This window comes from Cuculus canorus, chromosome 17 (assembly GCF_017976375.1).
Source record: "Cuculus canorus isolate bCucCan1 chromosome 17, bCucCan1.pri, whole genome shotgun sequence".
NCBI classification, from domain to species: domain Eukaryota; kingdom Metazoa; phylum Chordata; class Aves; order Cuculiformes; family Cuculidae; genus Cuculus; species Cuculus canorus.
In genome coordinates this window covers 12841040-12868061 of record NC_071417.1, presented here as the reverse complement: position 1 = coordinate 12868061, position 27022 = coordinate 12841040, and the positions used below count along the sequence as shown (strand labels likewise).

Below are 27022 nucleotides of genomic sequence, written 5' to 3'. Positions count from 1 at the left end.
ATCGCCCCAGCACGGCTGTGGCCAACAGTCAGTCACCCCAACACGGCTGTGTCTGATGGACGCGGAGAGGAGGCTCTGCTATAAGAGCAGCTGATAGGCAGCGCAGGAAGATGGCTCTGATGCCATCACCCCAGCACCTCCGGCTCCCAGTGCCCCCAGCACGGCCGGCTCCGGCTCCCAGTGCCCCCAGCACGGCCGCTCGCTGCTGCTGCAGTGGCGCTTGGCATTGCCAAGGGGCAGAGGGACCCCTCGGTTGACGGGGATGGGCGGAGGGACTCCCACGGTTGGGGGATGCCAAAGGGCCCCTCGATTCGTGGGGGGGGGGGTGGACGACGGAGGGACCCCTCGATTCGGGGTGAGGGGAGGACGGAGGGACCCCTCGATTCGGGGTGAGGGGAGGACGGAGGGACCCCTCGATTCGGAGGGGGAGAAGGACGGAGGGACCCCTCGATTCGGGGTGAGGGGAGGACGGAGGGACCCCTCGGTGGGGGGGTCGGGGCGCGGCGCCGCGGGGAGGCTGGCCCGGCACTCACCAGCGAGAAGAGGTTGGAGTGGCAGTCCTCCAGGCTGGCCCCGTTCGCCACCCAGCCGCCCGCTGCCGTCATGATCCCCGGCGGGCGCGGCGGGGCATGGTCCGTGGGGCGGGGCCCGGGACCCTCGGCGGGGGGGGGGGCCGGGTCCCGCCTGCCGCGCCCCCCCCGGGCGGCGCTGGGGCCGGGCCGGGCGGCGGGGGGGGGCGCTGTGTCGCGGGCCGTGTCCCCTCCCCGCCCCGCCCGGCGCCCCTCGCTGCTGCCGCCGCTGGCTGCGGGTGGGCGGTGTTTTCCTCCTCTCGCCGCCGCCGCCGCCGCCGCCGCCTCGTTCAGCGCTCCGCGCGGGGCTGGCGGTGCCGCGGGCGGCGGTCCCGGCGCCGAGCGGCAGCGCTGTCCCTGCCCGCGCCCGCGCCGCTCCGCCCGGCGGCCCCGCTGCCCGCGCTCCGCGCACCCGCGCCGCCGCCTGCCCGCACTCTGACAGCAATGGCGGCGGCCCCCGCCGCGCGCCTCGCCATTGGACGGCGCCCGCCCACGTGACGCGCCGCGGCGGGCGGGGTCCCGGCGCCGGGGCTGCCCCACGAACACCGGCCCGCCCTCCGCTGCGCCGCGCCCGCCGGGCCGCTGGGGGGCGCGCGGGAGCGGGTACGCGGGGGCGGGGGGCGGCGCGCGAGGGCGGGGTGGAAGCGCGCGGAGCGCGGGCACGCGGGGCTGGGGGCGCGCGGGGAGGGGCGGGGTCGGAGGCGCGTGCGATGGGGCTGGGGGCGCGCGGGGAGGGGCGGGGCCGGAGGCGCGTGCGATGGGGCTGGGGGCGCGCGAGGGCGGGGTGGGGGCACGAGGGGCGAGGCGGGGCTGGAGGGCGCGCGGGGAATGGGGGCGCGCGGGGAGGGGCGGGGCTGGGGGCGCGCGAGGGCGGGCGCGCGGGACTGGGGGCGCGCGGGGAGGGGCGGGGCTGGGGGCGTGCGAGGGTGGGCGCGCGGGACTGGGGGCGCGCGGGGAGGGGCGGGGCCGGAGGCGCGTGGGGTGGGGCTGGGGGCGCGCGGGCGGCGCGAGACGGGGGGCGCGCGAGGGCGGGGGGGGGCGCGCGGGAGGGGGCGGGGCCGAGGGCGGGAAGGGGGCGCGCGGGGCTCGGAGGCGCGAAGAGTGGGAGCGCGCGGGCCTAGGGGCGCGGGGACGCCCGTGGGCGGGACTCGGGGCGTCCCGGGCCGTAGAGCAGCTCCGCTGGGCGCGGGGAAAGCGTCAAAGGGACCGGGGAACCCCCGACACCTAAATAAAGCAACGGAGATAATCCACGGTCTGGAGAAGAGAGGACGGGCACGGCCCGAACGAATAGGAAACGCTTTGTTTAAAATAAACGGAGAGGCTGTGGCAGCGGGGACGAGGCTCAGCGGCTGGACTGGATGAGCAGAGAGGGCTTTTCCAGCCTCAGTGATCCCCTGGGCCCCCAGTGACCCCTCAGTGATCCCCTGGGTCTCCAATGACACCCCCACAATGATCCCCTGGATTTCCAATGCCCCCCCAGTGATCCCCTGGGTCCCCAGTGCCCCCCCAGTGATCCCCTGGGTCCCCAGTGGCCCTTGGATCCCAGGCAGGGCGAGTTCGCTGGCCCCATGTTCCCTGTGGACAGAGGTGTCCATGGGTGACACAAAGCGAAATGATGAGCGTCATTCGGGACTCGCGGAACTCAACAGCAGATTCTATGCAGAAACAGAGCACTTTCCCAGTGATTCAGTTCAGTGGGAAAAGCCCTCCTGCCATGCCTGGCAGCGGCTTTCCTCATTGTGATTTTAATCTTACTTAGGCATCTTTTTTTGCCATTTACTTCTCTTTGTAATAAATTAAGATTAGCATCTGTTCCAGTGCCTGGATGGCGTTTGTTTGCACTCCCCTCGCGGTAACAAATCTCTGCTACGAATGGGCACCGCGGCTGCAGAGTGGAACTGCGTCTGCAGAGTGAGCAATAGAATCCAGGCCAAGAGAAAATTTCCACCCCGACCGGTGTTCCCACCACGTGCGTTCTCCACCTGACAAATCCCATCCATCACGCCCCGTTCCCTTCTCTGTCACTCCAAACAGGAACTGTGTCCTGCAAAGACTGGGCCTGCGTTGGTGAGAGAAAAAACATTTTCAAGCTCACGAATTAAATACTTGCGCTCAGCTACAACTGTGATGTTTCTATGTTTTCACACCTATTACTCAGCCAAACCAAGCCTGGATCCTCGGGAGAGACTTTCGCCTCCTTCAGCTCATTGAGCAGAATCCAGGCGGCTGTAAAAGCCCTGAAATGGTGATGGGCAAAACCGATGGAGCGGCCAAACTGCCGGAGTGTAGGGACTGCTCGCTGCCGCCTGGCAGCCCAGGGTCGGGAGAGCAGAGTGCTTCCAACCAGATTATTCCCCCTTTGGCAAAAACTCTTATAAGCAGAGAACAGTCGGATACTGGGAAATATGTCAAGCGACACATAAACCTGAAAACACATCCTTCCGCATTAAAATAAAGCAGTTCTTTGTAATACAAAGCAGCACCAGTTATCCATCCTACACCCAAATGATGCCTAGGGTACAACAAACCCTTTGATGGAGCATCCATTCTATTTCTGGAATAAAAGAGTTCCTTTATCATGAAAAAAATGGTTTTCTTATTATAGAAATATTTTGAAACTCGGGATGAAGTTATTACTTATCCCAGAGAAAGCTGACAATACTGTGGGGAATTAGACACTGCAGAATTTGTGTTTTTCCATATGCTGCTTATCCTCCAAATGGTATTTCTAGTTGCCAGCATTCCTTTCCTGGATCTTCCAAGTAGACGTGGCTTATTATGCTTGATTTGCTCATTAAAATGTGGGGTCTAACACATGATTCAGATCCATTTTCATGGGGAGAAATGCTAATATACTCACACTGTGCTGCTTTGGCCATTTTTCAGGATTCTTACAAACATTAACTACTCTTTAAATTAAAAATCTCTTAGTGTAATTAAATTACCTCTGATGGGTCAATGTTCTGAAGTTTAAGAGTTGTTGCTCGCCTTTGTGAAAGGCTACTTGACCACGTCCCAGCATTGCCAAGTTGATTTTGTCCTTAAACTGAAAAAGATGGCATCTCTTGAAGTAGATTGCCAGTTACTTGACTTTATATTATATTTGGTGTTCGTAGACAAGAGAAACCATTACAGTCTGATAGTTCACTTCACCGCACTGAACCAGGGAAGCTCCTTTGCTGCCTGACAATAGTGTTACTTAAACCAGAAATTGTTGCAGCTATCACAGACGAGTGACACTTGCTCATGTGTAATTACCCCGGATGGTATGCAGCAGAACGTGTTTCTCAACTCAGGGTATTTTTTATCCCCTCTTTTCTTTTACTTCTTTTTGAAATTTGATCAATGAACATGAACAATTACATCAGGTTTCCTTCTTTAACAAAATAACCATGTTTCCCTACTAGCAAGAGTCAGGAATCTTTTAATCCATTCCACCAATGCATTAACTCGCAAGCTGCAAGACTACCTCTCAGAATCAGAAAAGAGTTTCCAGGCTGCTGGAGATCAGCTGGGTCACACTTAGTTTTCACCCTACGGAGCTGATGGGCACTCTGGGAAGGAGCCAGTTACCTGCTCTTGCAGAATAACTCCAAACAGCGATAGGCAAGCTCCTTTTCTACACCAGCTTACCCAGAGCTCACAGTGATGATCAAACCTGTTCTTCCAGGAGGATGGCTCAGCAGTTTCATAGGCGTTTTTTTCACCAGCAGGTGTTGCTTATGCTTCAAAGTAAACATGGAGGAAGAAAACAAAGATGTCAGGAGGCTAAGGCAAAGCTAGAATGTCAAGGAGTTGCTTGGGTCTATTTTGTCTTAAAGTATGTCCACTTTATTGTACTTTCAAGAGCCTCCAGTTTAGGAAAAGAATATTGACTGGAGGAACACAACTGACTTGAGCACCAGATTTGGGCAGGGCTCTCCGCGCTCCAGGTATGGAGAGTCCGGCCCTTCTTATGCTGATGGCAGAAGTGGAGTTCAGCCAGTTTTGTCCATGTCAAAAAGATGCAGTGTCAAAGGTTCTCATTTCTAGGTAAAACCTGTTTTTCCACACATTTGGGTTAGACATTATGGTTATTCGCTAGCACAACCTCCAGCTGTTGCAGCATAAGTAATGGTTGTCTTGTGTCTAGTTTAATAAGGTATAATTTCTACTGTTTTCTAAATTTTCCTCTCCAGCTGCCTACAATACCCAGCAGTGGGAAGGATGGGGCGAGGGAGAGTGGTATGAGTCCCAAATTAAGAATATAATACAAGCAAATGGCCTTTAACTACTCTATATGGCAAAAAGTATCAAAGAAAATAAGTTTGTTTCCCTTCTGCCCTTGAGTTGCTCTTAAACGAATTCTACTCCAGTTACTAAGTTCATGGAGGATTACTAAGCAACAAAGAATTTAAGAAGTTCTTTGTCTGTGATTTAAACAGTTTGTTCTTGCATGCTCTTGCAATCTAGATTAACAGCCTGATTTCACATGTTACTGGTAGACTCAATGTCTACTTTTAGCGAAGCTGCATTAATTTCTTAAGTGTTTTTCAATCCATCCAGTAATTATTTTTTTTTTGTTGAAGCATTTTTAAATAAGAAGACGTTATGATTTTTGTTTTAAACAAGAAACCTTTACTTCCACAGATTGAAGACATGAGGGAGAAAAAAAAAATCAAAAAAAAACCTGGTTCACTGGCATAAAGAAATCAACAGCATCTAATTTTAACATAAAAATAATAAAAATATTTCACACCTTAAGTCCACACTAAATAGTTATTTTAATTTTTTTGAAGCCTCCGATAACCTACAAATTGCCTGTAAATTAGTATTTTAAGTTTGATATTATGAAGATACAGGACTGGCTACATGTGTGAATTTATTTATTCTGAGTAAAGATAAAAAAATTACCTGAGTTTCGAAACAAGACATTGATTTTCTGAAGAGATAGGTTCTTCTACATAAGAGGAAAAGTTTGTAGGTAAGTAATAGCTGTGCTTGTGGAGAAGTCGTTCCTCAGGCCCACGGTTTGAGTCCTTCTAGTGATTACACCACGGTCTTTGAATGAGTCATCCTTGCTCACCATCGTTATCAATTCATATTGCCAGACAGATCCACGCAGTCTGTTCACAGCCACTCTTAAGTACAGAAAATAGCTATAGAAAGTATATTTTTAATCAAAATTAATAACATGGATTTTTGTATAGCGCACAGGAGCAAGTCCAGCACATCCTGTATGACTCCAAACCTCCCCAGCTGAAGCTGAGATCATTACAGTGCCATCGTTCAGAAGGATCTAAGCCCTGTCCTTCGACACGCAGCAGCAGCCGCAGTCTGCTGGGACAGCACAGGGCTTCTGCTTCTTTTCTTTTTCCAGGAGGAGAAAAAGACCAAATGTAGGCTGCTGCCGGCTGTGATGCTGGACCCCACAGCGGTTATACTGCAGAGAGTTTGCAAATGCCTTTCACAAATAAATACCTTCTGTCGACTGAATCTGTTGATGTCACCAAGACACGAAGAAGCTCCTCACAAGGCACAACTGGCTCAGTGCCAGGATTGTTAGGGGGTTCAGAAAAGCCCACCCATGGCAGAGGTCAGTGTTAGAGCAAACCGCTTGAGAGTTCTGAAGAATGGAAACTCCTTGACAATTATTTTATCTGCTCATACCAATACTTTGCTAATGGTACGTATGGAGGAGCAGTCTGAGGAAAGATAAATGACCCAGACAGCCAATTTGAGGAAGTTTTCACACCTACAAGATAATGCTGAAAGAAACCTGCAAACTGTTGTAGAGGACTTAGATTAACTGAAGGTCACGTCATTATGAAAGTGAAAAGAGAAAAAGATCAAGTTAATAGGTGAGTCATAATGACGGGAATGAGACATTTGAGCTGATTCGTGCAGCAGATGTGAAGCTGCACAATGAGTTAAAAGAACATGCTTCTATGTAATGAAAAAATGAACAAATTATCATAGAATCTTAGAATCATAGAATGGTCTGGGTTGGAAAGGACCTTAAAGCCCATCCTGTTCCACCCCCTGCCACGGGCTGCCCAAGGTCCCATCCAGCCTGGCCTTGAACACCTCTGGGGCAGGACAGCCTGGGCCAGGGCCTCACCACCCTCATTGTGAAGAAATTCCTCCTTATGTCTAATCTAAATCTGCCCCGTCCAATTTATAGCCATTAAATTTTCTCCATAGTTCCTTGTTCTCTGGGTTGTAAAAGATGGAAGGGAGGTGAGAAAGAAAACCCTGGCAGGTACAAGGAGCCTAGACAAGGGCTTTTACTGTCTGGAAAGAGAAAAGGTCATCTTTTACTGTTATGGATGGAGTAGCAGCAGAAACTGAGTGAGAGCAGTGGAGAGTGGTATGAGCAGAGGAACAAGCAGTGAAAGAAGGGAAGGTGTCAAAGGAGCCTGACTAGTTATCAAGAGGAACACTAGTAGCATGGTGCCTTTACTAATGAAGGCAGTGTGAGGGAGTCAGGAAAAAGGGTGTCCAGCTTTGGCTGTGTGAAGCTTAAACTGCCAGCAACCAGTTCCAGAGAAGACACGGAAAGTCTCTAGAATGGTGGCTTTGGATGGAAGGATAAAACCAGATAAGTAGACTGGCTTCTTCCCTCCATCATGGTGATAGTTAGATGATATTTCAGGTGCAACTGGTAGGGACAAAGCAAAGAGCAAAATGCAAACCGTTACTTTCAAGAAAATGTAATGCTAAAAATTAAAGTTGTTAGAAAGACTAATAAACAAGATTCAAAATTAATGCTTCATGAGTGCCGTGTACGATGGACCGTTGACAGGCAAACATTACTGCTGTGGCAGCAACTTTTCACTTGTTTGGTTAAAAAAGTCTGCGAATGCTCTGCGTGACAGAGGCCTCTGGGAACCACAGGCATAAGGGTCGGAGTTTCAGCATGGAGTGAACTGGCCAGCAGGATCTTGCAAAGGCAGCTACCAGAGGGAGGTGGGGAGCGTGTTTGCTTTTAGTTGGAGGTAGGGAACAGTTTTGTGCACCAGCACGCCCTGTTGGTTTCTGTGAGACATGGTTGTATGTTCTCATTTAAATATTTTGTAGCTCTAAAGCAAATGAGCTACTTGGAAAAAGAGAAAGAAGCAAATGTCAACTGAAACTCGTCAGGAATAAAAAAAGGAGCATGGCTCAGGCAGAGCAAAATGGCAAATACTTTTAATTGTAAATTATTTTTGCACTCAAAAGAGGAAAGGATTGTGATGTCGGCTAGATACCTCGCATTATGAATAAACATAGCCGAGTTTCCAAAGGGTTTAATAATCTAACATGAAGCTCTGCTAGCCCTCTAGGCAGAGGACGGGCCTGTTGGGTCATGGTTTCATACCATCAAAGAGATAGATTTCATCTTTCAGATGTTGTTGTGCTCGCTTGGTAAGAATTCGTCTTATTAAAAGGTGTTAAATAAAATACAGGATAAAAATACTACAAGAGAGAAAAAAAATCAAAGATGTAAGGCTAAAAGGCAAAGTAAATATGGAAATAATATTTGGCAAACACATTCTGAGAACAAAACTCCAAGTGTATTTGTTGGAATAGATGGTGGGGTAACTCTGGCTGGGCGAAGCAGCCTGATGTGCTCTGACCTTGGAAGCAGCCCGTCAGGCAACACCCCGTGCTGCACACAGGGAATGTGCAGCTCTTGGCTCAGGAGCTCAAATATTAAAATTGGCCTATAAACCTGAGTGCAGATTTCAGTCTTTAAGAACCATATTTTATCTGGATTAAAGTCCTTCTCCCCTCTGGCATTAGAAGGTGTTTATGGCTGTAAAAACAAGAATTGCAAAACATTGCTCTGAAATACATACAAGCTTCTCCTGCCAAGCTTACAATGTTTACTTTGCAGCTTAAAATTAAAGGGAAAAAAAATCTACCAGGGACAGTGTGGCCTTTCCAGACAAAGGGCAGGAGAAGTGTGGGCAAATGGCAAATTAAGGATATCTCTCCAAAAGGTTTTTTATGTTCTAAAAATCATTTTGCTCTACTGTGCTGAGAAAAGATAAGGTAAAGTTTTTGGTTTAAGTCCTAAGATATTATTGTGCGTTTTTAAGCCATGCTGTTACAAAATTCGTATTGTTCAACTCTTATGAGGAACAGCTGAGGGACCTGGCGCTGTTCAGCCTGGAGAAGAGGAGGCTGAGGGGAGACCTCGTCACACTCTGCAGCTTCTGGAAAGGAGGTTGTGGTGAGGTGGGGTCTGGGCTCTTCTCCCAAGTAACAAGCAATGGGACAAGAGGAAATGCCCTCAAGTTGTGCCAGGGCAGGTTTAGATTGGATATGAGGAAAAATGTCTTTACTGAAGAGCAGTGAAGCCCTGGCAGAGGCTGCCCAGGGTAGTGGTGAAGGTTCCATCCCTGGAGGGATTCAAAAAATGTGTGGCTGTGGCACTTGGGGACATGGTTTAGTAGGCATGGTGGGGTTGGGTGATGTTTGGACTCTATGAGCTTAGAGGGCTTTTCCAGCCTTAATGATTCTATGTAAAAAAAAAAAAAAGATTAATAAAATCTATGGCTTATGTTCTGTGATTGCTCACCAGATTGGAGCCAGGGCTAACGTAGTTCTCTCTTTGTCTTCTGTTATCTTTCAAACCTTCGCCCTTCAAATATTCACTCTTTCTTTTCTGGAGTTATTACTCCTCTTGCTGCAAATTGTGCACTTCCCAAGCTGCAGTTTTGAGTCCATCTGATGGATACCGTGGTCCTGCAAGGTGGAGCACAGTGAACAAACTAAAAAATAAAAACAATGAAAAACCAACCTCCTCTAAACAGATTGAATTGAAAATGTTATGTTACCATTATGATCTAGAAAAAAAAAAGAGTTGATAACTCTCAATTACAGGTTATTTTGCTTTTATACTGATGACATGGAATTGTACCAGGGACCTGATCCTGAAGTTGTAAGCAAATAAAACCTCCGTGAGAGCTGACTGTAACATATCTTTATAGTGGTTTGGCTGCTTTGATTGTAATCTAGTGCGAGCACTTTCACACACTGTTGGAAGAAAGGAAACCATAATGCTTTCGAAGACAAGAACAGACTATCCATGCTGTCAAAGCGTTGGCTGGAGTGCTTCTATATGGATAGATGGAAAGAGTTACCACAACCTGAAAAGGTGATAAAGTCTAGACAACAGATTTGGAATTTCATGCCTTTAGCAGCCAGTGTGCATGTTCTTCGTGAGTGAGGGGTAATTCTTAAAATGTCACCAAACATACACCAATCATTCATATTCAGGTTCTTATAGGCATTATTAAATTGTTGATTTTTCCTCTCCTTTTCCCCCAAATCTAATTTTTTTCATCCTTAAAAGTATATGTTATTCTAGCAGTCCCACGTTTTGTACCTCTGGAATTCTGAGGCTAAAAATTTGTGTTGCAAACTGATATGAGAACAAAACACTAAGCAAGTTTAAGATCTGAAGAGGGTGTGTGTCTCTTCCTGCTGTATCCTGAACAAACAAGCAGTCACTGAGCAGTTCTGAGATGAACAGAAACCAGCCTGAAGCAGATGTCATTGTCATGCACTTCATCATGTAAAGAGATTAGGGTTCAGACTCATATCCCTGAAGATCTAAAACTGAGCAGGGCAGTCAGTCGCAGGTGTTCTGACAAAACACAGAAGCTGTGCCTGTGCATTTTGCTCTAAGCAGGCACACACATTTCAGTATTTGTAATAACTTCTATATTATTCACAGTTTATCCCTGTTCTCACATCTGTTTTTCTTCCTCCCACCCCATTCCGAACTGGGAGCCTGAACACCTAGTGAAGACCCACCGGAGGCTCATCAGTAACAGTGAGACTGGATGAGAAATGTTCTGGTTTGTGTTCTGTTACCATTCTCACCTCATTGAAGCATTTTTGCTGTGGAACCTGAGTATCAGGACTTCCCTTTGGCCACAAAGCTGCCAAGCTCACTTACAGCTCAGTTAGAAGAAACGTAAATCAAAGCAAATAGTGAGCTGTAGGTAAACTCTGCCTTTAAAACATATATAAACTGTAGTTTTATAGGAAACAAAGTACACAAAAGGTGACAGCTTGCTCTGTGAAAGATCTAACCATTAAAATAATTTACTGGATATCTTTGATGTTCATTTTCTTCAGCTGCAATCATTCAGTGATCCATCAGCTGCAGATGAACGTTGTGCTGAAAGCCTTTGCTGAAATTATGAGATGGAATAAAAGAATTAGAGACGTCGGGCTTCCATAGATGCCCTGTGCTGACATCCCTGTTTCTGAGCCCTATTAAATGAAACAACTCATTTCTCTGAGACTTTAACATTTCACAAGCCCTAATTTAAAAAGGAATTGCAGACCAAATCCTGTTTTACTGCCACTCCTCCAACCAAAAATATTAAATATTAGCCTTATAAAGAATTATACTCATATATAATAAAATATTTCAACTGCTTATAATTTAATCAGCTGCTCTCTTGGTTACTCAAGAAACTAGCCATGGCTTGAAACATTTGTTTAAAGGGAGCCGCAAGGCAAGCTTAGGGATACCTCTTCATCCTTCTGGTTTTTGTAGCCTGGTGGATATTTCTTTTCTGGATTTTTCTGACACTCATTTTAGGAAGAAACTGAAATGATTGATAAATAATTACATTAATTACATGGTGATATTTATTGTTTTTCTGTGTGGAGACTGAATCCTTCTGGCCTCTTTAAGACACGCAACATAACTAAGCAGAGAAGGGCGTGGGGAGACCTTACAGCAGTGTCCAGAACTGAAAGGGGCTCCAGGAAAGCTGGGGAGGGGCTCTGGATCAGGGAGGGCAAGGACAGGATGAGGGGGAAATGAGTTTACACTGAAATAGGGGAGACTGAGATTAGATTTTAGGAAGAAATGTTTTGCTGTGAGGGTGGGGAGGCCCTGGCCCAGGTTGCCCAGAGCAGTGGTGGCTGCCCCATCCCTTGAGGGGTTCCAGGCCAGGTTGGATGGGGCTTGGAGCCCCTGATCCAGTGGGAGGCGTCCCTGCCCATGGCAAAATGTTGGAACTGGATGTGCTTTAAGGTCCCTTCCAACCCAAACCATTCTGTGATTTTATGACTGTATTATCTATTGATCAATTTGATGATTTTTGCTGCAAAACCTTTGATTTTTATGCAGAAGAACAATTAAAAATGTCAGTGGATAGAGCAACAACAACCTGGTTACAGGAGGATCACGTCTGTTCCAAACCAAGCAGCTGACCTCACCTTTCATGGTTTTCCTCCCACTGCTCACTCTGACAAAGAAGCAGGAATTCATATTATTATAGCAACTGCATTTCCTGACGCCGCAGCTGATCCTGTCTAGTCTGACCTTCAGCTTTTTGGCACATGGGCCTAACTTGGGCAAAGATCAACTCTGCTGATTTAAACAAACCCTTTTACTCATGTGAGGAAACAAGTAGTGTTTGTACTTGCTGGTTATTTCACATTTGTTGGGGCTCTCTGGATAGAAGCTTACTCTGAAACTTTTTTCTAGGACAAGTATAGCGAGTGTTACTAACAGAGATTGTTTCAAATGATTGACAAAGCTTCGTGTCGTGGCACTTTGCAGTGTCTAATTTCTGTTCTAGAACTCCAGGTTAGTATGGTATTTGACAAAACACAGTTGGTGTTCCAAATTTGTATTCAGAAGAAATATATTTGTGTAAAATCTGAACAAAATGATAGCAGTAGAGTTTGACCTCTCGGAGTCCAGAGAGTCCCTTTAAATACAGTTTGCAAACATAATATGAGCTGTGATGCTTTAACCTGCACACAAATTTCACGTCTCAACAGCTGGAAAATCACTTTGGTGTTAAGTATGTCAATCAATTGCCAAAATTCAGAAATACATTCCATAACGGTTCTGGTGTTCCACCTCACTTAAAGGAAGCGTATTTTTAATACAGTATGTGTGATTACCACTGCAGAGTTTTACTGTTCTATTGAAACAAAGCACAACAGCCCAAGTCAAAAGTATCGTATGTCCCAAACCCAGCATTTGCTCACCAGCATTCCTTCAGATCCATTCCTGGGAGCAACGGTCAGTTAGCTGGCAGCACAGAAATAACTCCTGAATTCTGCTATCAGGACCATTTCTGCCTCTTGTAATTACTTCTACTCGGAGATGTCTGCCAAATTCTTCCCAGCGGACATATGGTCTCAGCAGGTAGGAACAGGCTGAAAGTGCTTTTCTTAGCTGACGTCATTGGGGGAGGCATGACTGAATTCAGCTCCTGTGAAAATTAAATATTACCTGGCAACTGTCTTTTTTTAAAGAGAGCAGTACCTTGCCCTATTATTTCTGCACCTTCTTGAGGAATCTTCTTAATTTTTCTTCTTAATAAAAAGTGTATTTAGAGTTAATTAGAAGATAATACCACTCGGCTTCTGCTAATTATTTGTATTTTTGCTTAACACTTATAAGTCTACTTGTTCAGGTGTTATTACAAGCTAATATTTGTCTTGTAAGATGCATTAGTCATTACAATTAGCAAGTAGAAATAGATTAGTCATGCAAAAACGATCTCATAAATGAAGTATTTATGCCCCCTTTGGGGATGGAAAGGAAGGTAATTTAAGCCCTTTATGATTATCAAGGGAAACCTGTCTTGTCTCTTCTATTCACATTATTGTTTCAGGATTGCTTTTGGGGCAGACTGACTGGACGTGGACTTCCTTTAAAGTCCAGTAGCATAGTGAGAAGTTGTGATAGTGATTTAATGAAAACCATCAAGTGTTACCTTTTCTTAAGACTCTGCATTGCTCAAACAAGTGTCACTTCTTTCAAAAAGCTTTTCAGTTAATGTCTCTGCTTTTCCAGTGGCTGGAAGAAAACTTCCTTTCCCATGTATGAATTCAAATGCTTTGTTCGAGCAGTGAACAAGAACATTTACCCACAGACTTGGGGCTTCTGTGGCCACTCATCGAGAAAGTGAGAGTGAAGATAACAAAACTGGGTTGAAGACTGGGGTGTCTCTGTAATCGCTGTGAATGTGTCACCAGTGGTCTGCAGCAGATCAAGCAGCTCCCTGTAAGATGCACTCTAAGTCAATCCAAGCAACAATCACGAACTCCCAAATGTACCTTCCAAAAAAATAAGTTATGCAACAAACTGATCAAAAGTGTTGCTCCCCAAGTTTTTGCTTAGAGGAATTACAAAAGGGGGGGGTGTCTTTAGAAGTCCATGATGAGGCAGTCTAGTGCTTTTTACTCCCTTTTCCAGTGGCTTTTCTTTATGCTACTTCTACAAGAAATTTCTTCCAGTTCCTTTCCAATTTATTGAGCCACTCAAAAAAACCCCCACTCTGTGCATGCTTTTGTATAAAACCTGCTAAAAAGAGACTTTTAAAATAATTAGTCTAAGCCAATACATAAGGTAATTTAAAAAATAAATCCTTAAGTCATTTCGCATAAGTAAATTTAACAACTGTGTTAGTGTAAGGCTTCCTTCACTACTTTCTCACCTGGACTGCAGGTAGGTGCACCGCTACCGAACTTGACAAGTCATTCCCTTCCTCTTTGCTCTAGTATTTGCAATGGAAAATCAAACAACTCATAGCTCTTCCTCAAGGAAACATTTTCTCCAACTAAAGAAGTTGTCAGGCTTCCTGAAGAAAACTGGGGAAAAAAAGGAATATTTGTTGCTACATTCCGCATAAAAACAGAAATAGGTCACGTTGTTTCTGAAAGAGATGGATCACCAGCATACAGCCCCCCCAACTGATCCTAGTCTCCCTTCCACCACCCCCGTACACAGTGCTTGAAGCATTCCAATATCCTTGCCAAATTCCCTCACAAATACTTTAATTCTTTATGTGCATGTCTCATTCCATCTGTTCCACATGCTCTTTATGCCATTTACATTCACTGGCAGAGTCTGTGAGATGACACCACACATTATAAATTTGCTGTGTTTTAAAGCAGCTTAGGTATCGCATGAGGGAAATGCGGAGCAGCTCAAGGTCTGCGGTTTTCTCTGAGAGACCTGGATGAATTCAGCTCCAGGGCAGGCTGAGTGTGAGTGTCACCAGCAGGTTTTCAGATCAGTAAGGTTGTGGCTGTGAAACGCGACAGGATGCCTTCGGGTTCAGGAGTTAAAAAGGCTGTCCTCCGCAGGATTTATGAACCGACTGCAGGTATAAGAGACTGTGCCCAAATAAACAACACAAGCAAGGCAAACGGGATGTAAAGGAGGAATAAAGGACAGTAGTGCTCAGTGGGAAAGCTCGTGCTGAGGCATGTGGAGAGGTACCACCCATGAAGCAAATGCTCTCCATCCGATGCTTTGCCACAGCAGCACATCACAAAAACAGGCCCACAAACTGCGGGTCTTCGGGCTTTGCCTTTGAGAAATAGGCAGTTGGTTGTGGGGTGTTGCAGTGTGGTCATCCTAGCCCACAACCAGCTGCCAGTCTGTCTCACAACATCTACAGGAGTCACTGCAAGTGTCTGCTGGACACAGATTTAAGAGTAGGTTTCAGGATAAGAATCGAGGGGAAAAAAACCTCCTGAGGTTTCAATACAGGGACATTTGTACGACCAACACACAGATCAGCTGTGTTTGGCCACACACCTTAAACTCCTTGAACAAATTGTATGAAAGCCTCAAGCCATGAAATCTCAATTATGTTCTAAAGTGCTGGACACCAACCTTTTCTTTCCCCTCCACAGAGAACCTCAGGCAGAAGAAATAGGCACTGAAAGGACACGTATGAGTCCAATAGCTAAAAACTACCACAAAACCTGGAGCCTGGGCATGGCCTGCCCCAAGCAGGACAAACTCGTGGCCCCTGCAGTATCCCTGCAATAGAGAGTGCCTGGGTACCCCTCAAAAGGAGAGAGGTATCCTGGCAGTCACAGCAGCAAGGGAGAGTGCTAGAAATCAGGGCTAGGAGTATCCACTTCTCAGACCATCATGCAATATAATTACTTTACTACTATGATTAAGCTGTTGTGGAAATAGATAGTATGTTTGATCAGCAGTCAGTCAACAGTTCTAACCTTCCTTTTCTCCAAGCCAGACACCACAGCTCGCTGACCTGGCAAGACAGATTTCTCAATCTTTACCGCCACATTTTTTTCCACATTCCTTTCCTCATCTAATTTTTCCTGTTTAGCTTGTGTGCTCTACCCTGTATCCTGTTATCTCCTACACCATCTCTTTCGTTCTTCCCTGTCTGCTCTTACCACATTGGCTTTTTCATGTTTTCCCGCTCCGTCTCGTTGCCAAGCTATAGTTTTCCACCGCTGTGAAAACGTTTGATTCATACAGTTCATTGTTTCTCCCGCAAAGTAATCATCGTCTAAAACAACCTGCCCGTGTTTGAGCGAAAGCAGTAAAGGGAAGACTGCTGTTCCCTGCTTGCTCTCACCATTTGAAGCCTTGTAGGCTATTGCATAGCAAATGAGAAATAAGAACAATAAACCACTGCCACTGTCTAGAATGGGAAGGGAACCTGAGACGGTCTTTGCAGCATGGCACTGGATTTTTGATCCAGAAGTTTTCATGCTGAGGGAAAATAAGAGCTAGATTCTCCATCATCCTAACACTCTGTCCTTTATACATGTGCCAAGTCAACCCAGAAAAATATGTCTGATTCCTGACCACTTCATACCTTTCTGTTAAAAAGCAGAGAAGGATCAAGAGCTTAAGGTAGTGGCAGAAATTCATCGTCATATTTAGTTGTTTTGGTCTATACCCAAGAGTTATCAGAGACGTTAATCTGTCAGGAAAAGAATCGATGTATGGATTTACAGTGGGCTTAGGCTGGTCCATCATCCAATCTAAAGGAAGGCACTGTTCTCCCAGAATGGTGTTCAGCACATACATTCATGAAGAAAGTCTCTTTCCTCAGACGACAGCCACGGGAGCCAACGTGCTGCTCCAAGTCCAGCCACCAGGAAACACTGAAGTGAGGCATGTGTATGAAGTCCCTTCCCGCAGCAAGGCTGTGGACTTCTGGGTTCTCAGATACAAACTGCTGACCTTCGTGGCCACCTTTGCTCACCTCCAACAGAACTGAATCCCTAGCCAAGAGCGTTCTCCTCAAGTTTAGCTACCTAAGGTCATCCTTCTGTGAAATGCTTTCTTCCCATGCTGAGCTGATGCTCCTTTTTAACACAGCAACATGAAAGTGGGAGACAGCTGCCTAAGGAGGTTCAAACCCGCATCTCCCATTAAAATGACCTATACTGCCAAATTACAAGGTGTTCATTTAAAGAGTTATGTCTCCTCAAATATATAAATATAAAAAGATAGAAGAAGATATAAATATAGAAAAAAAAACACTATCCAAAGAGCTTATAAGTACATTGGTGTTTTCCTTTACATGTGAAATGCTGTGAGCAAGGACATGGAAACAGCAAGGGCTGTTGTCTTCACCGTTTAGGGTAGAGTTCAGCATCCCCTGTGTTTCAGGTATAAAAATGTATTCCAAAAATGGGGGAGCTGGTGATTTGCAGAGTGTGTAGAGGAGAACATAACACAGCAAGAGTGATCAGTGAGGACAGGAAGAGATGCTCCAGTGTGGGGAAAACACAATGTGTACGCACAACAAGCACCCGTCACACAGTGAACTGAATAAAATAAATCTGAGTTGTAATCCCAGTGGGACGTGGGCCAAAAGGGTGAAAGGAAGGGAACACATTTCAGTTGTGATTCAAGAAGTCCTGGAATCCTTCCTGACCCGCTGGGTCGGAATTTCTGACTCGACACCCCGCTTTGACTCAGAATAGGAAACTGTATCCGAACTGCAGGTTTCTTTTTATAGACTAAACTTACTGCCAACTTCCTTTGGAGCACAAGTTTGCTCCTCATAGTCTCTAAGCAATACACCCATCACAAGTGCGAGAAAATATGATCTCTGATCCCCAAACATAACACAGTCTATATCCAAAAAGCAAACAAGAGGACCAAAGCCGGTCTTTATTGCCCGTCTCAGTAAATACAGTACACACTGATGGGCTTTCAAAGCAGCTGGCTAATCCTTCTCCTCCTCCTTCTCCCCCTTTAAACTTGGCCAACATGAAAGGATAGCGATATGGTCCAAGAAATGCTTGCCAGGATTAGAGGCTAAATTGGAGATTTCTTGTGTAATGTGGTAACAGGGAGGGGATGGGAAAACACGTGCTAGAGACATTGATCACAGGGGTTTCACTGAATCCGTTCCACAGGAGATGGGCTGTCCCGGAGCGTCAGACAGCTCCAGGCTGGTTTGGGGGCACTGGAACTGATGACATTGCAAACCACAGCACACATGGACTGAGAGGTGTTCTAGCTTTGGTGTTGATTACACCTTTAAAAAGGGAAAGTGTTGCCTATTGCATTATTTTGTAATGAAAAGGGTAATTTGATTTTTTCAGCATTTCCACTGAGTGGTAAAGCTTGATAATGCATTTTAAAATGTATATATAAATTGTGTAAGCAAAGCAATACCTCCTGGAACCTTTTTTGAGGGTGAGACAGCACCTCCTCTTTTAAAAATATCCACTTCACATGTTTAAATCCACACTGACCATTTAACCTCATTGTGTCTTCCACACAATTTTTTTGAGTGAATGATTAATACCAGAACAAGTGATACAGATTAATTGCTCAATTTCCTTCTTACTGAGGCTCCTCCTCCAGTCTATGAAGAGGGCAAAGTTAGCAGGCAGGTTCCAGATCTTAGCATCCAATTTGGGTTGGAATGAAATGCGGGTATTAAGAGACTTGCCCAAGTTTATGAAAAAAGTTATAGAGAAACAACGAAACACAGAAAGCACAGGACCAAGTCAAACACTTGGAGTGAAAGGCCTTTTGTCCTATCCAAGGAATTTAAAACTATCATCCCTATAAAGATCAAAATTCCAGGCAAAGCTTTTTGTGATACTATGTTTTAAATAAGCTTTTCTATAAAGGTAATTAATTCCAAATAGTCAGCCAGACATTTAAGTAGTAGCCAGTATTAAGATGCAAAGAAACTCTTCCTATTCTTCCTACAGAACAATGATTCTATGAATTTATGTTATAATACGTCTTCCAAAAGGATCTTTATTCTCCTTAATCCCACCCAGCACTGTTACTTCGTGAATCTTTGTTGCAGTTAGTTGAAAGAACCTTCTACTCTGTGATTTAAATGCAGGTAAAATAGATCCATTCTGCTTTTGTTCATTGTATTGTATCCTTAAGACCACTACACCCAGGGGCTGGATCTGCAGACAGTGAGCACGTGCGCTTGGCCTTAAGGAAACCAGAGAAGACCAAAGTGTACGGGGCTGACAGGAGGGTGAGGTCTTGTCACTGGAAAAACACAAGCAACAACACTCAGCACCCACCCCCAGCACTCTTCAGCTGCATGGATTCAGCCCTTTCTTCTGTTTGCAATGCACGAAGAGTTGAACTGTGGTGAATTTGTTTCATGAGCTTCCCTGCTCTGGCTTCAGTCCTTGCAACAGGAGAAATAACATTTCAAACCCTCTAATAATGACTGATGTGTCCAAGCCCAGTCATTTGCAGCAGGAATCGAGTCTCACTTTAACAAAGGTATTTCTCAAAATTTCACCCTGTATCTTTCATTTTTTTGCCACACTTGGCATGGAAATCTGAATGAGACGATGGCCTTCTCCCCCTTCTTTTTCTCAGAGTGTTTTAGGGAGGCAACAGAAAAAGATTTGAATATGGCTAAATAAATATTTCTGCTGGAAATTTCTACAAAAATACATTTTCTCTGGTGTCTGTAATTTTTGCTTTGCTTTTTTACACTTTCTTCGGCATGGACCCACATGGATAAATGTATTTGTGTGACTCTCTACAAACAAAACACAACAAAAAAATTCAAAATACATCTAGGTGAGATTTGGGGGTTTATTTCAATTAATATTCACTGCTGCTATTTCGTTAGATTTATTCATTCTAATTAGCAGTGATTTAAAGAGAAAATCCTGCTTGCATTGCCTGGAGGCACGCAGGAACAGCAACTGGTACCGGCTTTAACACATTCTTCCTACATAGGGGAAGGAACCTTCTCACGTACAAATACCGAATGGATTCGTGTCCACTTCATCTGGAGGGTCTCCTCCTTGTGGAGCTGCTACACGTTCAGCACGTGACAGAAGGGATGGATTGGGGGGTAGTGGTGGTTGGATTCAACAACCAACCACCCCAGAGTAGCAGCTAAAGGAAGGACACAGATATCTTTAAGAAGACCTTAGAGCAGCCTTGGAGACCTTAAAGGGAGCCTACAGGAAAGCTGGGGAGGGGGTCTTGATCAGGGAGTGCAGGGATAGGACAAGGGGGAATGTTTTTCAGCTGAAAGAGGAAAGATTGAGATGAGATCTTAGGGAGAAATGTTTTGCTGTGCGGGTGGGGAGGCCCTGGCCCAGGTTGCCCAGAGCAGTGGTGGCTGCCCCATCCCTGGAGGGGTTCAAGGCCAGGTTGGATGGGGCTTGGAGCAACCTGATCCAGTGGGAAGTGTCCCTGCCCATGGCAGGGGGTGGAACTGGATGAGCTTTACGATCACTTCCAAATGAAACCATTCTATGATTCTATGATTCTAAGGCAATGCTGTAGGGAAATTAATTCTTCCTGCACGCTGGTAACAGCCCTGCGCACAACCGAGGCTGCAATGATTCGGTTTTAATAACAGATTTTAGCTAGTAGATTTGCAAAGTTATCACCTCTTGTTTGATTCAGAGAAAACAGACAGAACTGTGCTCTCACCAAATCTCAGCATCTCCAACACATCACAGCCTGTTCCAGTTATTCCGAGAATATTTCTGATTGTGGGAAAACCATCTTAAAATGGTTGCTACCAGCACAGCTTCAGTCTTTGCTGAGATTTTGGACATTCAAGGTGAATCAGGGGAATATTCTTCCCTCTGGCCTGTTCTGCATTGTCTGAACAGAGTCCATGGATGGAGCTCCCATAGACGTCAGTGGAAGTTTTATGCATGAAATGAATGCAGAAAGGCAGCTGAAATCTGCTCTGCGGCGAAGGCATCTGCATTGCAGATTGGAGAGGGAAATTTTGCCCTAAGTGCCAAATCTCATCTTTTAAGAGCAAAACTATTTTTGTTTTATACAAGTCCAGAAAATGGTCATTTGGGTAACACAGAACTGAGAAGCTGAAAGGTAAAAAAATAAAGTAACCCTGACTTTTTTTTAAGTATTTTTAAAATATTTAAATTTTTAAATTATTTTTTGAAACATTTTTATTCCAACATGTCTGTAAGATTGAGAGTAGCAACACAGGGCATAAGTATTTATTTACTTGCTAATTTTCAAAACAACTTGGAAAACTGGAGCTCCTGTGCAGGGATAACTATTCCCTGTTGATGTCATGACAGCCAGCACCATCCAGGGATTTTGCATTGATAGGAATGGTGCAGCACCTCCTGGCATTTTAGAACAAAAAAAGAACGGCAGGTAAAACCTACCTGTTGAAATTATAGGCTGGAATTTAGATGTGGGCAAGCACATTCTCCCTCACTCAGATTCAGGGATAAATTTTGGATTTAACACATTTTGTCAAAATCACAGAATAGAATTTTGTGTTTGGAAAAGACCTTTGAGATCATCAAGTCCGACTGTACCTGTTCAAAACTATCGTAGGAGCCGTGGGACATTTCATTCCATCTTTACTGCAACCACAGCTCTTTGAAAAATGAGCGATGGGAAAAGAAAAAGCTCCCTTGTTCTGTTATTCATACACCAGACAAGGCTTTTTCCTGTTGCTCCCCTGCATCGATAAATCCAACATGCAATTTTCTGCTGTTTCAAAGCCCAGTTTAAGTACAGGTTTAACAAACACTTACAAAGAGTGGGTACATTTACTGATACACCCGATGATCTGAAAACTAGGTACTTACAAAGTCAGTATAGTGGAAGCTTTGTGTTGTATTTCATCTGGAAATGGGTTTCTTCAGTAGAAATATGTTTTGTAGCAATGGCTTAGAGTAAAGAGTGCGGCGAATTGTGCTGTAAAATACACAGGGCCGGCGGTATCAATAACTGCAGGACTCAAAAAGAACTTGCTTTGGCAGATAAACTACTTTTTTTAATTGAATATAACAAGCCCATACAAGGACATTTAGGCTCAATTGAAATATCAAAGAAGCTTTGAAAAGAGTGATAGAGGACAGCCTGGGTTCGTGCACACAAGACAACACTCCAAGCAGTCCTGCTACTCTGTTTGCATCAGTTTGAATACAGTGATGCCTGTAACTTGCACCAACGGTAGGTGATATATTTACATATTTGTGAGTTCCTGTGTGTGAGTGCCCATCAGTGAGCGCTGCCTCCCATCCGACCTCAAGGGATCTCAACAGGTTTTTATACGGGCAGTCAAGTCTGTGAATTGCAACTTATTGTGGGATCTGTTCAGCAAACCAGTATATCCAGCAAAGAAGCGAACAAGACCACAGACTCAAATAATTTTGCTGCGTATTAGTGCTCAGTGATAATGTTTTTCTCCACTTGACTTTCCACTCTCTCACTGTACATGTTCTTTAAGTAGATATTCCTCCCAATGCTGCTATATCAATCCAGACTGTCTCTGTTGGCTTGGAGGAAGCAGATAATGACTTAATCTGAGATTTGAAGTAGGGGTAAATGAAATTTGGCCTTGACATCAAAAGCATTTTAGGGAAAGGACATGGTCTTAATTATTGCCTGTAAACAATCCATCTGTTCCTCTGAAAAACAGCTTTTAAAAGCATTCCATGTACAATTTCACAAGATGAGATCTTGTAATGTTTTCTGTTCAAGATGGATCTTCATCACTCTTACCAGGATCGTTCCTGTCCCCTATACCGTGAATTCTCAATTAATGAGCAAACAAATGACCCACCCACCAACCAACCAGGCACTGGCTGTGCTTTTCCATCCAGAGGAACAATCACCTCGCTATCTGCTGCAGAAAATGAAAACAAGAAAAAAGCAAACTCTTCCTGACATGCTTGTTTTGAACACCACGAGCGTTTCTTTCCTCCTGTATCAATACAGTTGGATCACGGTCTTTTTGTCATCAGGTTACAGTACATTTCACTCTGTCAACATGATATAATTTGTAGCAGAGGCGATATATCTGCCGCGCTGAAATAAAGGATCTTCTCATACCACTTAACACAGCTCTGATTCTAATCACATTCATCACTATTTGGTTCTGCAATTAGACGGAATATTTACATTAAGCAAAACAAAGTGATCTGAACTGACAACCTGAGAGGGAAAAACAAGTTTGAAATGTTAAGAAATGAGCTATAAACAAACTCCTCAGAAGAGAACCTTGTAGAACTGCAAAAGTTGCCATTTAAACTCCTTACATACAGTCACCTCTCTTTCAAAGACTGCACAAGGAAAAGAAGGTTTGAAAGAGACAAATCAAAATTTAACAATGTAAAATGACTAAGGAAATACTTACACAGGATTTTGCATCACCCTTTCATTTAGTCCAGGAAAGGCAGATGCGTTATATAAATTGTGATTCATGAGTGAGGCAGTGATTAAGGAGGTGCGGGGGACTTCTCTTTCAGTTCATACCAATTAATGTTTTGAATGGGCTCACTGTATCCCTTTCCCCCATAGCAATATTCTTATTTTAGAGTGAAGAAAATTTTGGGAGTGTTTTCTCCACTAATAACGGTCACATATGCAAAAACTGATGTCTGTAATCCATAACTGTATTTTGTAAGGAAAGTGGTTTGTGAATAAGAATGACCAAATTTGTACTCATCCCCTGTATGCAACCTTGTGAATTAGTTTATACGCAGCGTTTCGAATGCTACAGTAAAACCTTTTCTGTATGAAAGTCCTAAGTTCTTTACAAGCAGCAATTATCTCATGGTGTAGGGAGCCCTGTCCTCATTTTACATGCACGGAAATTGCAGAGCAGTCATGCAAGGACTCTGCAGCAGCGACAAAAGTTGTGTTAGCCAGTTACCTTCAGCTCAGAGAAGAGAGAATGGAGAGAGAGAGAGAGAGATGTAAATCCTGAGTGTTACAGATAAAAGGGATGAAATACTTACAAGGATGAAGGAGTGAAGAAATCCGATAAATTAGTTTAAAATCAGACAAAACAAAGATTTTTCTTCATTATTGAAACTGTAGAATTCATTGATGCAGGATGTTGTGGAAGCAATAGGGTCTGAAAGGGCTTACACTATTTCACGGAGGACTGATGCATTGATAGTTATTAACCATGGTGGCTTACATGCTTCCCTCCTATAAGGATATACCATAAACTGCCAATTGTTCTCTGTCCCTCAGACTCATCAACCATGAAGTCAGAAAACAGAGAACAAAGAGAAACAGAATTTTCCTTATGGCTTTATTAATCAAGCAGCTTTTCCTGTGGGATCAGTGTGCGTATGCCCTCCTCCAGAAGCAAATGTATGTTCTGCCCTTGACGAACGGCAAGGTATTGTCTGTACCACATGCAACTGCCAGAATAATGACTACCTCCACAACGAGGTGTCTGCTGTCCTACCTGGTTCAGAGATGAGTTCTAATCCTTCCCATTGTTTATGGATACATCTTTAAAAATGGACACTGTCCTCAAATTGCCCTGGCCTCTTAAGTTCATTGTTTCAGACACCTCAAACACTCTAGTGCTCAGGTAAGTAGTGCCGCTCACTGTGGTCCAGCCTTTGGTAAGGCACAGGTATGGCATTGGTGCGTTTGCTCTCTGTGAGTCTATAGTTACCCAGAAAGATACACTGTAAGAAAGGTAATGGTTTCACCCTTCTGGATAGCTTTACTTCTGCTGGCCTCAGCTCTTGAATTCCTTTCACAAACTGGACTTAAGTAGTAGTGTCAAAATGTCCACTGAAAGGTTATAGAAGCCTCTTCTGATTCAAAGACTACAGACACTTTACAACAGAACCCGTTGCCACGTTTGACGTGGGTTAGAAGACAGAGTGCTTATATCTGTGTTGCTAAACAAGCGTGATGCTTGAGTCCATAGTATCCCTACTGCAATTAGTGGAATTGCATTGACAGAATGAAAAGAAGATGAGCCAAGCACAATTCTATATGGGGGCTCGCTTTGGTTACATTATGAAATGTGTGGATTCTTCTTGACATAGCCATATCTTCACTATAGATTTTAGTAAGCCTGTCTAGATCTTTAAGCCAGGCAGGCAGGAGCTGACCAAGCAGAGCTTAGTGTTGCCATTTGACAGGCAGGATTGAACTGACACCTCTTCCATTTTAAGTTTCTTTTTGACATCAGTACAGTTGAGTTTTTCCTTGTAATTCTCAGTATAGCTTTAATTAGGGCCTGAACAGCTTCCATCTAGCAGCTTATCTACATTGCTGCTGCTTGACAGGACTGAAAAAGTAGAGATAAACCCAATGACAGGAGTTCCACTGCCTTAAGGGCCATTGGCCTCAACAATTAACAAGCAGGGAAAAGAAAAACAGGGAAAAGAAAACCCAGTCTTCTCACTGGGTGCAGAGTCCAGTCACACAGTTTTTATCTTATGTGATGCTTCCCTCTTCCCAATAAGTTTCTCCAGTTTCTAATACTCCATAATCCATGCATCTCCTGCTGGGATCCTGAGTCCCTTCGCACGCTCTCTCATCCCAGCCTGACCCCGCTGCTATCACCCTTGAGCCCATGCTCTTCCCCCAGAGGAGTTGTTTCAGCCAGTTTGCATCCAGACAAACACCAATACAGGACAGGATAAAACAACACCCAGAAAGTGAAACCAATCTAAACAGTATTAGGCAACTCTGTGAACAGTTCAGAGCACTCCAGTAAAGCACAAGGAAACACAGTGGCAGGATCTGCTTGTTTTTCACTGGTAAATAGCTCTACTGTGGCAATCCATAACAAACACTCTTTAAAGAGCTGTAGCTCTGAATGATCCAGGTGGCACCTGGCCAGGATCACTTATTCTGTAGGAGGCCTAGTTGGAGATGTATTTGGAACTAGCCTTGACTGACTGACACTCATCCTTCTCCCTCCTGCTATAAAAAGTAGGGACACATTTGCCTGCATGTTGTTTTAAGCGAGTTGCTCTTGATAGCACTATGGAGGAAACCCAAATGTAGATGTTGTTAATAAGCCACAGCAAATAATGTAGCGTCATTGAAGCATATACATTTCATTTTTTTCATAACCCAAAGCAAAATACTGAAGGCTGGAAAAGCTGCCTTAGTGTGGAGAAGTGCCTGTGGAGCCTTAGTGTGGAGCCTGTGGCTTTGGACAAAATGGTAGGTTGTATTTCCTGAAAATCTTACCTAACTCTGCCTTTAAAGTGCTTCCATCACCCAACATCCACACTTTTACCAGGCTGCTCCCTTGTTTGTAAAGTAGAGGATAAATGAAAGAAGTTCTTGCAGTGTCATCTTTGTGGGGCTTTCTTTGTTCTCCACCACAACAGTAGTACTCTCAGATTCCAGAAACTGGAAAATCTCTAATGAATTAAACATGTTTAGTCTCAAATGATTTTAAAGCGCTGACTCGCTATAAAACTATTGTAGCATTTCAGTTTAAGGTATACACAATTAACTTGTATGATAAATTGATTGACTGCTTCAATAAAGACGTGACTGTGTGCTAGGCTTGCTTCTTCTACCCCGGCTATAGCTTAACTCAGAGTAGCAGTTTCTGCCCGAAGAGGGATTAAATGTTTGTAGTGTGTAGGGGTGCAGGTGCATCTGAACATCCAAGAACCCTGTAGAAATCACAGTGCAGGGAAACTGCTGTTTTGTGCAGAAATCTGTCATGGGTCCAAAACCAAGGCTCAGGGAAAGAACTGCCAAGAAGGAGTGGGCAGAGGGAAACGGTGGAGTAGGAACTCTGAGCTGGATCACAAAATTCTGGAGTGACATAAAAAGTGAGTGAGTGTAAATCCTTATAGTTTTAGTAAAACAGCCATAAAATATCTCCTTGAACCTCACTTTCCTTTGCTGGGCTGTAAATAAACTCTTCCTTCTATGACAAGGTTTTCCTCACTGACTATAAATGGACAGGGTATTCCCTCTGCTCCCCACGAGACGGGTGTTTGCTTTCTCAGCTTCATCTCTGCATGTTGGAGAGCCATTCCCAGGTGAGGGACTCAAGAGAGGGAGATCCAAGACAAGGATGGCAGGGGATAGAGAGCCACATGCATCTCATTGCCTGGAGCAGCTATTACAGGAGAACTCACTAATAAGCCAACAGTCCCGAGTGGGTTTGCTTTTCTATCTACGTTGCCACTCTCAGGCCTGAAAATATTACTCTATAAGGAGTCTGGCCTACAAAGAGGAAGAGATTAGTGAATACTTGGATAAATTCTTATCCAGGACTCAAACAACACAATCTGGCAAAAGAAGTTATAAAACCCAAACGTAGTTCTGCCTTATCTTCCTCCATTCCCCTGGGAAAAGAAACTCCATCCTGAAGTTACCATTCCTAAACTGGTGATGCAAGGCTTTTTCTCCTCTTACTTGATTCTCCTGACATTTTCATCATTCAGGAAAAGTTAATTTATCCCCCCTG

At 44.7% G+C, this 27022-nt stretch overlaps 1 protein-coding gene and 1 long non-coding RNA gene across 2 annotated transcripts in view; both read right to left on the bottom strand.

Annotated features, from left to right (window-relative positions):
• The window catches only part of MED13L (mediator complex subunit 13L), a 162068-nt gene extending 161224 nt beyond the window's left edge, over positions 1 to 844 (bottom strand). Inside the window, exon 1 of the mRNA XM_054082327.1 lies at positions 534 to 844. Within this exon, the coding sequence (XP_053938302.1) occupies positions 534 to 605 (72 nt within the window). The 5' untranslated portion in view covers positions 606 to 844. The remainder of the gene's footprint in view (positions 1 to 533) is intronic.
• Positions 845 to 1695: 851 nt separating this feature from the next.
• Positions 1696 to 27022, bottom strand: part of LOC128853933 (uncharacterized) — a 70737-nt gene continuing 45410 nt past the window's right edge. The window contains exons 2-7 of the long non-coding RNA XR_008452770.1: positions 14021 to 14174; positions 13298 to 13585; positions 12564 to 12790; positions 5463 to 9281; positions 3515 to 4294; positions 1696 to 2628 (exon numbers count right to left, since the gene is read on the bottom strand). This is a non-coding gene — a long non-coding RNA (uncharacterized LOC128853933). The remainder of the gene's footprint in view (positions 2629 to 3514; positions 4295 to 5462; positions 9282 to 12563; positions 12791 to 13297; positions 13586 to 14020; positions 14175 to 27022) is intronic.